General features: G+C 37.6%; 1 protein-coding gene across 6 annotated transcripts in view; it reads left to right on the top strand.

Annotated features, from left to right (window-relative positions):
• The window catches only part of LOC105481764 (progesterone immunomodulatory binding factor 1), a 282457-nt gene that overhangs the window by 192965 nt on the left and 75133 nt on the right, over nt 1-14359 (top strand). For 5 of the 6 annotated variants that reach the window (XR_011614738.1, XM_071081241.1, XM_071081243.1 and 2 more), the window contains one exon: nt 6335-6419. The exons of the other annotated variant lie outside the window; for it this stretch is intronic. Coding sequence is in view for 4 of the 5 variants with exons in the window: in XM_071081241.1 (XP_070937342.1) it covers nt 6335-6419 (85 nt within the window). In the remaining variant the exon portion in view is untranslated. The remainder of the gene's footprint in view (nt 1-6334; nt 6420-14359) is intronic. 6 annotated transcript variants of the gene reach the window in all.

Genomic DNA, 14359 nt, shown 5'->3' with positions numbered 1-14359 from the left:
TGAATAAGGGATATTATTTCTGTAACTAAAATAATTAAGGAAGAGAACAAAAAAATAGTGTATCATAGTGATTAAAAGTAGCACTTTAATGAGTTGATCGTTGTTGAAGCAGGGTGATAGATATATCAGGGTTTGCTATTACATATTTTCTCTTCTGAAATATTCTATTATAAAGTTTTTTTAAAAACAGATTTTAAAAGGAAGTTTTCAAATTCAACTCAGTACTTAGTTTTGAGTTAGGGCAAGTACAATTTAAATTCTCTGTACCTCTGTTGTCCAATAGAACTTTCTATAATGATAAAAATATTCCATATCTGTGCTGTCCAGTATGGTAGCCACTAGCTAGCCACATGTAGATGTTGACCATTTGTTTTGCGTTTTTTTTTGTTGTTGTTGTTGTTGTTGTTGTTTCCTTTTTTTGAGACGGAGTCTCGCTCTGTCACCCGACTGGAGTGCAATGGCGCGATCTCGGCTCACTGCAAGCTCCACCTCCCAGGTTCAAGCGATTCTCCTGTCTCAGCCTCCCGTTTACCTGGGATTACAAGCACCCACCACCACACCCGGCTAATTTTTGTATTTTTAGTAAAGATGGGGTTTTACCGTGTTGGCCAGGGTGTTCTTGAACTCCTGACCTCAAATGATCTGCAGGCCTTGACCTCCCAAAGTGCTGGGATTACAGGCGTGAGCCACCACACCCAACCTGAGCATTTGAAATGTGGCTACTGTTACTGAGGAACTAAATTTTTAATTCTATTAAAATTGAATTGTTAAAATTATATTGTCTTTAATTTTATTAAGATTAAATTTAAATTAATGTTAATTTTATTTTATTAAAATTGAAGATAATTTTAATTGCTCTAGTGGCTAATGGCTGTAGTATTCCACAGTACATCCAGTTTCCTCATATGTGAAATGAAAGTGGTGCTGAGGCAGGCAGATTGCCTGAGCCCAAGAGTTCGAGATCAGCCTGGACAACATGGCAAAACCATGTTTGGTTTTGTCTCTACAAAAAATACGGAAAAATTAGCTGGTGTGATGGCACACTCCTGTAGTCCTGGCTACTTGGGAGGCTGAGGTGGGATGATGACTTAAACCTGGGAGGTGGAGGTTGCAATGAGCAACTGCACTCCAGCCTGGGTGACAAAGCAGAACTCTGTCTCAAAAAAAAAAAAAAAAAAAAAAAGAGAGTGGTGCTAACAGCACCTGATTGATAGGGTTGTTCTGAGGAATAAATGATATAATCTTCATAATATATATAGATAAAATAGTGTCTAAACATTATATTCAACAGTGTTCAATAAATGCCATTCTTAGTACTTACCATACATGTAACAAATTTTTGGTTGAAAATTATATTAAAGGCCAGGCGCGGTGGCTCAAGCCTGTAATCCCAGCACTTTGGGAGGCGGAGATGGGCGGATCACGAGGTCAGAAGACCATCCTGGCTAACACGGTGAAACCCCGTCTCTACTAAAAAATACAAGAAACTAGCCGGGCAAGGTGGCGGGCACCTGTAGTCCCAGCTACTCGGGAGGCTAAGGCAGGAGAATGGCGTAAACCCGGGAGGCGGAGCTTGCAGTGAGATCCGGCCACTGCACTCCAGCCTGGGCGACAGATCGAGACTCCGTCTAAAAAAAAGAAAAAGAAAAAAAAAGAAAAAGAAAATTATATTAAAAATGAGAAATAACATTTCTCAAAATATGTTGAATTTGAACAAAAATTAAGACTCCCCCAATAACAGCAACAGTTTTCATAAAGGCCATGTCATTTATGGAATTAATTACCAAGAAAAATTTTGTACTAAACATGAGTCCTTTAATGTTGTCTTGTGTTGCATAAATTCATTGTGTGATATTTTAGTACATTCTGAACTGATAATTCACAGGTTATGAAATCTTATTCTTAATTGAAGCAACTACCTTCTAAAGTGAAAGGTTATTAATACTTTCAGTAGTTTAGTTATGACATTTGAGATGCTGCTATAGGGGTACCCTGGTTGCATGAATGAAATGCTGTGATGTAACAATGCCATTAAAAAGTCAGCTCGGCCAGTCATTCAGATATGGTAGGATAGATCACAGTTCTGTATACCCACATTCCTTCATCCCTACTCTAAGCAGATGGCATTTCAAATCCTGGAGTAGAATTATCCTGGGCTTTAAATACACATCAGGCTGGTTTCTGTCCTTACGGTAAATGTGTCTGTAAAATTAGATATTAATATGAACCTGAAGGGGTAGTTGTGAAAATTTAGGAACATATATAAAGCTTTGGCACATAGGAGAATCTCAGTAAATGTTACTTCCGTCCCCTTGTCTTTTATTTGAAATGTAAACATTAATGATGGCCCATCCAAAAGCATTATCAAGTTATTATGTTCCTTAGAAGACATAAACAGGAAAATTCCTATTCCTCTTTGCTAAGTGTCGAGGTTAGTTGTAAAAAATATTTACATCAATTTATGACTTTTAAATGTTTTTCTAATTCAATAAAAACTCTTTGAATAACTGAATAATTGTATGCTTTTCTTAGAAAATTAAACAATACCACTATACCATACTTATCCCTTGAAAATGAACTATGTATACAATATATTCAATTTCTAGAAAGGCTAGAGTAAATATGCACTAAAATGAAATCATTATAAACACATTAAAAGCTAACATTTGAGATGTTACTATTAACTGCTTTAAATTCCCCTATTGTTAAAGTAATGCTTTATTCTAAAAGTAGTACTGATAACTTTCTTCCACCAAGTCACAAGAGACAGTCTGCATAATACAGTTTGATCTCTACTTCAGAAAGGAAGGAAGCTTGGAAAGAGAATAATTAGCATAATTTTCTTTGCCTGTTGTCAGTTCTTAGTTTATTCTTAACTGGTAAAGAAAAGACTACATTGTCAACTTCTCTTACAAAGCTACCCGAGAGTATATTGATCCAGGAAGTTAAGGAACAATATATCAGGAATGTTTTCATATTGCAGGTGAAACAGAGCCATAAACATGAATTTCTAAGTAATAATTAACAGTGAATTCAACAATTATGGGTGTAATATACCATTCAAGATAGATGTGCTTATAAGGAGATTTGTTTTGTAGTTGTTTTATGAGTCATTCGTAGAAGCTTTGTACTTTCAAAGGTAAGTTTCCACTGTTATGAAATATGTCTTATGAAGACTAAAATTCTATTGAGTAAATACATACTAGAAGAAGAGTGAATATGATAATCATCATACTCAGTTTTAGAGACCCACATGTTGAAGGTCGTCTCCCTGTGGTCGAGTATATTATAAAGAAGACAAAATATATATCCAGAGGCCGGGCGCGGTGGCTCAAGCCTGTAATCCCAGCACTTTGGGAGGCCGAGACGGGCGGATCACGAGGTCAGGAGATCGAGACCATCCTGGCTGATACGGTGAAACCCCGTCTCTACTAAAAAAATACAAAAAATTAGCCGGGCGAGGTGGCAGGCGCCTGTAGTCCCAGCTACTCGGGAGGCTGAGGCAGGAGAATGGCGTGAACCCGGGAGGCAGAGCTTGCAGTGAGCTGAGATCCGGCCGCTGCATTCCAGCCTGGGCGGCAGAGCGAGACTCCGTCTCAAAAAAAAAAAAAAAAAAATATATATATATATATATATATCTCCAGATATTGTAATCACAGCAATATTGTCTGGGAAGTCCACATAGTTTGTAATAAACTCATGTCTTACAGGTACAACATGATTGTTCTGTAAGCCAGCTTATCCCCCCACCATTTATTCCATGTATATACGGTTGTTTTGCTATTTAATTATAGAATACTTTATTTTTGAAAAGTTAAACATGACAATATAAAAGCATTTGTAAAGAATTATCCAGTCAAAATCCTTTAATTACCTCGACATTCCATTCCGATTACACTACATTTTCTTTAGAAGAGCCTGTTGGTATTTGAGACAGAGAGTGAGTGTGTGTGTGTGTGTGTGTGTGTGCAGTGAATGTGAGTATATGCTTAAATACCGTGGTTGTTAGTGTATAAGTTTACATGTATATGAACATAGACACATATGTGTTCCTTAAAAATTCCTAGTCCTATTTACTGGATATTTAAATTTGAAAAAATATTTTACCTTCAAAGTGATTCCAGCTAAAGATAGATTAGAATTCTAGAGTTAGAGAAACAAGTGATCCTTGCCATGCTTTGGAGATTCTAGCAGAACATGGCACTCAGTTTCCTTTATACTGTTTTGTTCTTTTTCAACTCCTCAGCTCTTGTAGGATCTCTGGCACCTAACTCTAAAAGTCAGTTTGTTTTTTCAGCTGAGCTGCTTACCTTTATTGACATTTAATTACTATTTTACTCTGATGCCTATTTTTTTATCTAAATTAGTAATGCTGTATAACATTTATATAGAGTTTTATGAGTTCAACACTTTATATAATCATTCACATAGCCCTTTGACATACATGAGTATTATGTTCCACTTTACAGATATAAAAACTGAGGTTCAGTGGGGTGGTATGTGTTATGCTTTGCACCATACATTTGAGTCTGAGTCAGTGGCACAGTTGGAAACAAGTCAGAATTGCGTCTAGTCCGTCTTCTCAGAGGACAAACTATGGTGCTTCCTTCTCGATTACTTGGAAGGAGAAGAATATGGGCTTTCCCTCTTAAATCCTTCGAATTAGCAGTTGTTCCAGAATGCCTACTACTGTTTCTTGAATTAAAAAAAAAAAAAAAAAAAAAAAAAAGTCTGCCCAATATTATTCTAAAAATTAGTGACTTTCCTTTATTTATTTATGTTTTTTTTTAGAGAGAGCCTCACTCTGTCTCCCAGGCTGGAATACAGTGGAGAATCATAGCTCGCTGCAGCCTCGAACTCCTGGGCTCAAGCGATCCTCCTACCTCATCCTTTGATGTAGCTGGGACTAAAGGTGCATGTCTCCACACCTGGCTAACATTTTTTTTTTTAAGAGATGGAGTCTCTCTATGTTGCCCAGACTAGTCTCGAACTCCTGGACTCATGGACTCATGCAGTTCTCCAACCTGGACCTCCCAAAGTGATAGGATTATAGGCATGAGCCAGTGTTCCCTGCCTCCATTTTCTTAAAGTAGAACTTAAGTAGAACTTTAAAAATGTTTTTACCTGCCAGGTGCAGTGGCTCACGCCTATAATCCTAGCACTTTGGGAGGCCGAGGTGGGTGGATCACGTGAGGTCAGGAATTCCAGACCAGCCTGGCCAGCATGGTGAAACCCCATCTCTACTAAAAATACAAAAATTAGCCGGGCATGGTGGCACACACCTGTAGTCCCAGCCACTCAGGAGGCTGAGGCAGGAAAATCAGTTGAACCCAGGAGGCAGAGGTTGCAGTGAGCCGAGATCACGCCAGTGCACTCCAGCCTGGGCGACAGAGCAAGACTCCGTCTCAAAAAAAAAAAAAAAAAAAAAAAAATGTTTTTTACCTATTTAAAACAATTCTTGTTAGTTTTACCCTCACAAATTTTTTCTTTTTTTTTATTGTAATCATTCATTAGATAATTGCCACCGTGCCCAGCCAGAAATTGAAAATTGAACTAATAATTTGGAAACAAACGTTCTTTTTTCAAGTTTATCACAGACTAAATACCTGATTCACTTACTTAACTCAATTATATACCTGATAATTTAGTTTGTGGTAAATCATAAAATATTACTTTCAGTTTTAAGGATAAATGTTTTAATTTGACTTCTAGTATCTTGTGTTGTAATAGTGTGCTGACATATACTACTTCTTACCTTTTATGTTTCACTTTATCTTTGTACATTTTAGTAGTAAATAGTCATCTTTACAACATTAATTTTATGCCTATACTAGGCAGGAAAGCATTCTCAGACAACATGTCAGTTACATTGTCAAATGGATTCTTAAGAGAAGAAAAGCTGGGCGCAGTGATGTATGCCTGTAGTCCCGGATACTAGGAGGCTGAAGCAGGAAGATTGCTTGAGCCCAGGAGTTTGAGGCTGTAGTTCATTGTTACCATGTCTGTGAATAACCACTGCACTCCAGCCTGGGTAACATAGCAATAGTCCATCTGTTAAAAAAAAAAAGAGAGAGAGAGAAAGAAAGAGAGAAAGAAAAGAGGAGAGGGAAGGAAGAAAAGAGAAAAGAAAGGAAAATAAAAGAGAAAGAATCTTCTGACAAAATAGGCCATTCATTAGGCCAAACATTTTAGTGGCTAGTCTGGAATATTTATGGATTATAAATTTATCTTTAATTCAAACCATCAGATTCGTGTTTATTCTTTTAATATTTGCCATTTATTAACTCTACACTAACATAATGACTTTTTAAAACTTGAGTGTTTTTTTTTTCAGCAACTTAAATAAAGAAAAATCAGCTTTACTACAGACGAAGAATCAAATGGCATTAGATTTAGAGCAACTTCTAAATCATCGTGAGGTATTTTTCCTATTTTGTTATAATTTTAATCATTTTAGGCTTTTTTAAAAACTGCTATCAGGTTAAAATTATTGGATCCCAGTTGTGCATGTTCATTAATGACTTACTTATGTCTCACTGTAATTTTGTCCTTTTTTATTCAACTTTTGATATACTTCTTAGAGTTAATTCTTATTCCTAGAATGCCCCTTCTTGTTTTGTTGATATCTGTCACTGAATTTCCCCGTATTATTTAATAATAATCTGTTTTATCTTATTCTGCAACTAGACAGTAAATTTCCTTAGTGTGCCTCTTGTCTTCTTTATCAGTGTTGCCCAGTGCCTATAGTAGGTAGAGTATTTGTGTGGAGCTTTAAAGTTCATAAAATTATTTTCTTTTCTTCATTTGCTCCCCACCAAAATTCTTTTAGAGTAAATATAATTCCTATTGTATAGATGGAGAAATGAGTTTTAAGTGGCTTGCCCATGGCAGTTAGTAACTAAGAGATAAGTCCTGTTTTGTTTTGTTTTTTTCCTTTAAGTAAGGTTTATTGAGGTATAATCTACAAAGAATAAAATTCACCTTTTTTAGCAGACATGTCTGTGATTTTTGACAGATGCACACAGTTGCATCAGCACCACCACAATCAATATATAAAATAGTTCCATTACTCAAAAAAATTCCCTCATTACCCCTTTTTAGCTGACCCTTTTCCTCAATCCCCAGCCCTATCAACCACTGGTCTATTTTCCGTACCTATTGTTTACCTTTTGCAAAATGCTATAGAAGTGAAATTATCAGTATATAGCCTTTTGAGTCTGGCTTTTCTCAGTTATAATAATACATTTGCAATTCATCTATATTGTTGCAATATAGATGTATAATATATTGACCTCAAGTGATCCGCCTGCCTCAGCCTCCCAAAGTGCTGGGATTACAGGTGTGAGCCTGTATATACATCTATATTGGTCATATGTTTCCTTTTTATTGCTGAGTAATAAGCCATTATATGGATGTAACCCAGTTTGTTAATTCATTCACAGTTGATGGACATTTGAGTTGTTTCCATTTGAGGACATCTCCAAATAAAATAACTGTAAACAATTATGTACACGTTTATATAAACGTAAGTTTCTATTTCTCTTGGGTAAACACCCAGGAACGTGATTACTGGGTTGTATGGCAGGTGTATGTTTAAGTTTATAAGAAACTGTCAAAATTTTCCAAAGTTACTATATTTTTGCATTCCCCCTCTACGATGAATGCGAGTTCCATTTTCTCTGCATCCTCACGAACCATTGGTTTTTTTAATACAAATCCTATTTTCTACTGAACTGAACTATGACTACCTCATCTTAGCCATCTTTTTACCACTTTGTTATTCTAATAGAAAAAGAAACTTTTTTTTTTTTTTTTTTTTTTTTTTTTGAGGCAGTGTCTCACTCTGTCACCCAGGCTGGAGTGCAGTGGTGTGATCTCGGCTCACAGGAACCTCTGCCTTCCAGAGTTCAAGCGAATCTCTTGGCTTAGCCTCCTGAGTACCCGGGATTACAGGTGCATTCCCCCATGCCGTCTAATTTTTGTGTTTTTAATAGAGACTGGGTTTCGACATGGTTGGCCAGGCTGATCTTAAACTCCTGACCTCAAGTGATCCACCTGCCTCAGCCTCCCAAAGTGCTGAGATTACAGGTGTGAGCCACTGCGCCTGACCAGAAAACGAAACATTTAAAACATATCATTGGTTTACGAGTATCCTCATACTAGTCTGGGAGAGGTATACCACATGTTGGGAAGAAATTATTGGAAGAATATTGTTAAGAGAGGGAACTGGAAACTATTACTGGAAGCAGTTCCAAGGTATATATCCTAGAGATGGTGTCAGAAGAACTGGAGGATTGTCTGTATCTGAGAAATGGCATTGGAGTGAGTTTTCTTAAAGGTGTCTTCTATGTGATGGGTGAAAAGGATAAGTGTCCCTGGACTAGAGTGTAATTATAACATTTAGGTAGATAAGTCAATGTAACAACAGGTTACAGAGCTAGGAAAAGCTTCTCTGAAGATATTTATTCTTTCTTCTGAGTTCTGACATTCTAGACCTTATCCATCACTGCTACTATCACTTATGTCCTAGGATTCTGCTTTCAAGTAATTGTCTCTTCACTGTGGAAACCTGATTCATTCACTATGTGAAATTTTCACAAGTGTTTTTGAAATTAAATACTTAAGAGTAGTAACTACAGATGACCAGCCATATCAACTACATTTTTTTAAAGCTAGATATTAATTTTTTTTTCAGAATGGCAGTTCTCATTTGATTTTAAGGGGATGTGCTACACTGAAAAATATATGAGGAGTTCCAACACTTGGAATCACATTACTTGTGAGTCCAAATAAGGACCAAAAAAGTTTGCTTGGTGGATTGAGAAGAAAATATGTGTCAGCATGCAAATTAAATTCTAACAGAGCTGGGCACAATATCACACACCTGTTGTCCCAGGTAGTCTGGAGGCTAAGACAGGAGAATCACTTGAGCACAGGAGTTTGAGACTGTAGTGCACTCTTATCTCACCTGTGAATAACCACTGCATTCCAGCCTGAACAACGTAGTGCAGCCCTATCTTTTAAAAAACAAAGAAAGAGAAACAGGGAGGGAGGGTGAGACGGAAGGAGGAAGAAAGGAAGCGAGGGAAGGAGGGAGAAATTTAAACACTAGCAAGATGAAACTACTCATTAATTGCCTACTACTACATGTCATTACTGATATTTGCATGGATGCATATTTAGATAATTGTCAGTTTTTTATGTATTTGACAGTGTATCTTTATTTTGGCAATGATATTTTAATAATTTAACATTGTATAGCTTTTGATGATACCAAACATCTAAAAGCAACTTTTTTTGTTTTAAAGCAAAGTAAAAATTAAAGCTTAGTAAAAACAAATCTGATGTTATTAATCATTTTCTAAGAAACCATTTACTACCAACTTACATCATATATGCACATGCAAAGGCCTCTGCAAATTGCTTATATGGAAATAAAACAGCTGGTGTGACCCCCTAGAGATGCTTAGCCATTCACTTGAACATTAACCTGATGAAACAAAGGGTCCATAGGATTGATTTATTCACTTGATTGTTCGGAGGATCATGTCCTCATAATAGTCAATAGATAACTGTTGGATAAGAATAATTCTGATATTTTTTTGAAAATGAAAATCAGAGCTGGGACTAGGGTGAGGCAAGCAAGGCATCTAGGACATATGATGTAAGGAGGTGCCTACTCTCAGAGTGGGCAAAGAGCATGGATGGCCCCTGGGAGCCACTGCCTCTACCTAAGGCCACTAGCTTGCCTCACCCTGGTCAAGACCCTGGGAAAATTATCTGATACCAGTCATGGTTTTAATCAGTTAAATTTGGGCAGTGTAAATGAGTGATTTGAAAAGAGACCAAATGAACCTTTTCAAGTTTCTTATTTTCTTTTTTGCATGGGACAGCTCTTGCTCTAACGTTGTTTCGTTTTGTTTTGTTTTGAGATGGAGTCTTGCTCTGTCACCCAGGCTGGAGTGCAGTGGCACTATCTCAGCTCACTGCAACCTCCACATCCCTGGTTCAAGCAATTCCCCTGCCTCAGCCCCCCAGGTAGCTGGGATTAACAGGCACACGCCACCACGCCTGGCTAATTTTTTTGTATTTTCAGTAGAGATGGGTTTTCACCATGTTGGCTAGACTGGTCTCCAACTCCTAACCTCAGGCAATCTGCCTGCCTCAGCCTCCCAAAGTGCTGGGATTACAGGCATGAGCCACTGCACCCAGCCTAGCTCTAACTTTTTTTAGCAGTGTCACTTAGTTCTGAGTAGGCTGTATGTGTTCATGTAGTATGAAGTAAGATCACCAGTTCATTTACATAATTCCAAAATATTTATTAAACAGAAAAAACAAGTAGGACAATTCTAGGTTGACAATTCAAAAACATTTGGGGCATGACCACAGAGAGTTTTTATTTCCTATATTAGTGTTAGCTCAAATATATTAGCTTAAAAGTATCTTCTCTCATATTAAGAGTTAGGATGTGGTGTGACAGTTTCCAGGAATGTGTATTGATATCTTACAATTGTGTATTTCTTGAACTATGAGTGGTATATTTGGTGGTTTTTAGTCTTAACTTTCTTTGAGAGAAAATATATTAGACTACTAATTTCAGAATGATATAATGTGAAGAGCAGGTGGGTATAGAGAGAAATAGGATATTTTAGGTTGACTTTTCATACTACAAAGCTCAACTGGGTTGGGTAAATGGTTAAAGGATTTACACAACAAATACTAACTTTAAAATGTGCATAAATTGAATTGAGAGCCTATACCTGCCCACACTTCTCCATTCTAAATTCTCCAGGTTTTGTCCCTATATTCAGTAAAATGTTCATAAAGCAGAGGGGAAAAGGGCAAAATATCTCTCCTCACAGAATTTCTTTTATTAAAGAACAATTTAATGTCATGTCTTCTGCTTTTGCAGAAGATCAAAACAAAGTGTGATCTCTCTTGGTTTTGTAAAACTATTTAAGGCAGTCTACTAAGTACATCCACATAAATGACATAATCTAATCTTCACTACAGTCCACTGATAAATATCATTATCCTCATTGTTAGAGATGAAACTGATGCTGATAAGAGTTAAATAACTCGACTGTGATTACATAGTCAAAACTAAAAGTAATTCATTTTTTTCCCCGAAACAAAACTAATGTTCTTTTTCCTTAGTCTCATTTAGACAGAAAAAAAACTCATGAAGAATTATTGCTTATATTCCAGGAAAATTTTTTCCTCTGGGCGTGAAGTTATATTCCTCTTTCTTGTTTTCATAAAATGAAAACTTTGTAATTTAATGTGTTTCCTTTTTGTCTTCATTGCCAGAAAACTCAGAGCTGAATATCTTGTACCAGGTGTTATAATCTTTTTTTTCCTCTTTCGCTTTTGAAACCTCAGAATAACTTTATCTGTTTCCTTCAGGTGGGTTATAATCTATCTTACTCTAAAATGTCTTCACTTGTACTCAGATTAAGACCTCTTAGGTGTCAATAAAATATAAACCTTAAATAATTAGATATTAAAAAGAGGTAAACAGAAAAGATGAACTGATAGGATCTTACTTTTAGATAACAGTAGCAGGACTTCAAATAAACCATTCATTTTGAAAAGATTTCGAGTATGAGAAATGTGATTTCAGGCCCAATGCAGTGGTTCACACTTGTAATCCCAGCACTCAAAAAGGCCAAGGTGGGAGGAACGCTTGAGGCTAGGTGTTCAAGACCAGCCTGGACAACCTAGCAAGACCCCATCTTCACAAAAAAATCAGAATTTAGCTGGGCATGGTGGTGCACGTCTGTGTTCCCAGCTACTAGGGAAGCTGAAGCAGAGAGATAGCTTGAGCCCAGGAGGTTAAGGCTGCAGTGAATTATAATCACATCACGGCCCTCCAGCTTGAGTGACAGCAAGACTGTCTTTAAAAAAAAAAAAAAGAAAGAAATGTGACTCCTTAAAATGGCTTCTAGCCTGAGCTTATCACTCGGTAGTCTTCATTAATTGCATTTAGTTTTCATCTGTTTTTATCCATTTATCTTTGCCTTAATGAAACAAGATTTACTGATTACCTTTGGAAATTCTAATTCTGCTTTTCTTTGTGTATATTTTATCCATGTGTCCTTAGAATATAAGCTTTTGAGAGTAAGAAAAGCATCCTTCATCAGCCAAATGCCTAATAGAATACTGAGTTCAGTTGTAAGAAGCCCTTTTCTCATGGCTCTTGGAGCTGTATAAGGGCAGTGGGAAGAACACCATTTAGGAAGCTATTCCAGTATTTCAGTGAGTGATGGTGGTGTCTTGAACTAGATTGGTGATGATGAGGTAAAACAAAAATAGACCGATTTGAAAGCTTTTTAAGAAGCATAATCACAGGGCTTGGTGATTGAGTACATTAGGGACTGATTAAGAGAGGACGAATGAGAATTGATGCCTAGGTTTTTGGCTTGTGTCTTTAGTGGTGCTACGAAGAACCTAGAAGAAAGAATTTGGGGAAGAAAAGTTTAAGAAAATATCTAAGTGGATATATACACTAGAGAGTTGGAAATGTAGGTTCTTGTGCCCAAGAAAGAGAATTCATCTGGTGATAGAAATATGAAAGTCACAACATAAAGATGTTACTTTACATAGAAATAGAGAAAATGAACCAGTGAGACTATATAGAGTGAGAACAGAAGAAGACTTGTGACAGAATCGTGATAACTACCAGCATTTAAGGGAAGGGCATAGGAAAAAGTGCTTACACAAAGAAGAGTGAGGAGTGACCAGCATCAGTGAGGAGCATCAGGAAGAGAGTAGAGTCCCTAAAGCCCAGGGAGAAGCATTCATAACAGAGCCATTGTTCGCAGTGACATGTGCTCTCAAGAGGTCAGGCCAAAGAAAGATTTTTTAAAAAGAGTGATTTGGATTTAATAGGACGCTAAAGGGCTGGGCATGGTGGCTCATGCCTGTAATCCCAGCACTTGGGGAGGCTGAGGCAGGCAGATCACTTGAGCTCAGGAGTTCAAGACCAGCCTGGCCAACATGGCAATACCCCATCTCTACAAAAGATACATAAATTAGCCAGGCTTGAGGGCATGCACCTGTAGTCCCGGCTACTTGGGAGGCTGAGGTGGGAAGATCTGGGAGAATTGCTTGAGCCCAGGAGGTGGAGGTTGCAGTGAGCCAAGATTGTACCACTGCACTCCAGCCTGGGTGGCAGAGTCAGAGCCCTGTCCAAAAAAAAAAAAAAAGAAGAAGATGCTAAAGCAGTTCCAGTGGAGCTGGAGCTAAAAAGCAGATTGCCATGAAAAATAGGCAGGCCTTAGAATATTTGAAGAAGAAAAGATAGGACAATTGAGGAAGGGGCATGAGATCAAGAGCTTTTACTAGGCCAAGCACGGTGGCTCACACCTGTAATCCCAACACTTTGGGAGACAGAGGTGGGTGGATTCCTTAAGGCCAGGAGTTCGAGACCAACCTGGCCAACATGGTAAAACCCCATCTGTACTAAAAACAAAAAAATTCACCGGGCGTGGTGGCAGAAGCCTGTAGTCCCCGCTACTCGGGAGCCTGCGCCAGGAGAATCACTTGAACCCAGGAGGTGGAGGTTGCAGTGAACTGTGATCATGCCACTATACTCCATCTTGGGTGACAGAGCAAGACTCTGTCTCAAAAAAAAAAAAAAAAAAGAGCTTTTGCCTCTCAAAGCTAGAGATTACCCAATTTAAATAGTGACAGGAAGAAGCAAAATAGAGACATTAAAAGTACAAAAAAGAAAGGGATAATCAGTTGAACAAAAGTGATAGGAAAGGAGGAGATTCATAGCAAAGTCATGGGAATCAGCTTTAGACCACCAGTGTTACCTTTTCCATTTTGAAGAGTAGAAAAAAGAATTATGTGAAAACAGAAGTAAGTTTATAGGTTTAGTGGTATTTACTTATCTATCATTTGAGACTGGGCACGGTGGCTCCTACCTGTACCCAGCACTTAGGAAGGCCAAGACAGGCAGATCGCTTGAGCTCAAGAGTTCAAGACCAGCCTGGGCAACATGGTGAAACTGTCTCTACAAAAAATATGAAAATTAGCCAGGCATAGTGGTACACATCCCAGCTACTTAGGAAGCTGAGGTGAGAGGATTGCTTGGACCTGAGAGGTTGAGGCTTTAGTGAGTGGTGATCGCACCACTACAGTCCAGGCTGGGTAACAGACTAGACCCTATCTAAAAAAACACTAAAAATTAAAAAAATTATCTGTCCTTTGAAGCCCTCCCTAACTCAGGAAAGAAAAAATACACCCTTTTCTACCTCATTCCTATAACTTTTTAAATATTTCTGTTAATGTTCATATTACTGTGTGATTATGCATCTGTCTTACCCATTAGATTGACAAATTCCTTTTTGTG

This window comes from Macaca nemestrina, chromosome 16 (genome assembly GCF_043159975.1).
Source record: "Macaca nemestrina isolate mMacNem1 chromosome 16, mMacNem.hap1, whole genome shotgun sequence".
Lineage (NCBI taxonomy): Eukaryota > Metazoa > Chordata > Mammalia > Primates > Cercopithecidae > Macaca > Macaca nemestrina.
Note: the sequence above shows the minus strand (reverse complement) of the source record. Positions and strands in the feature narration are given on the sequence as shown.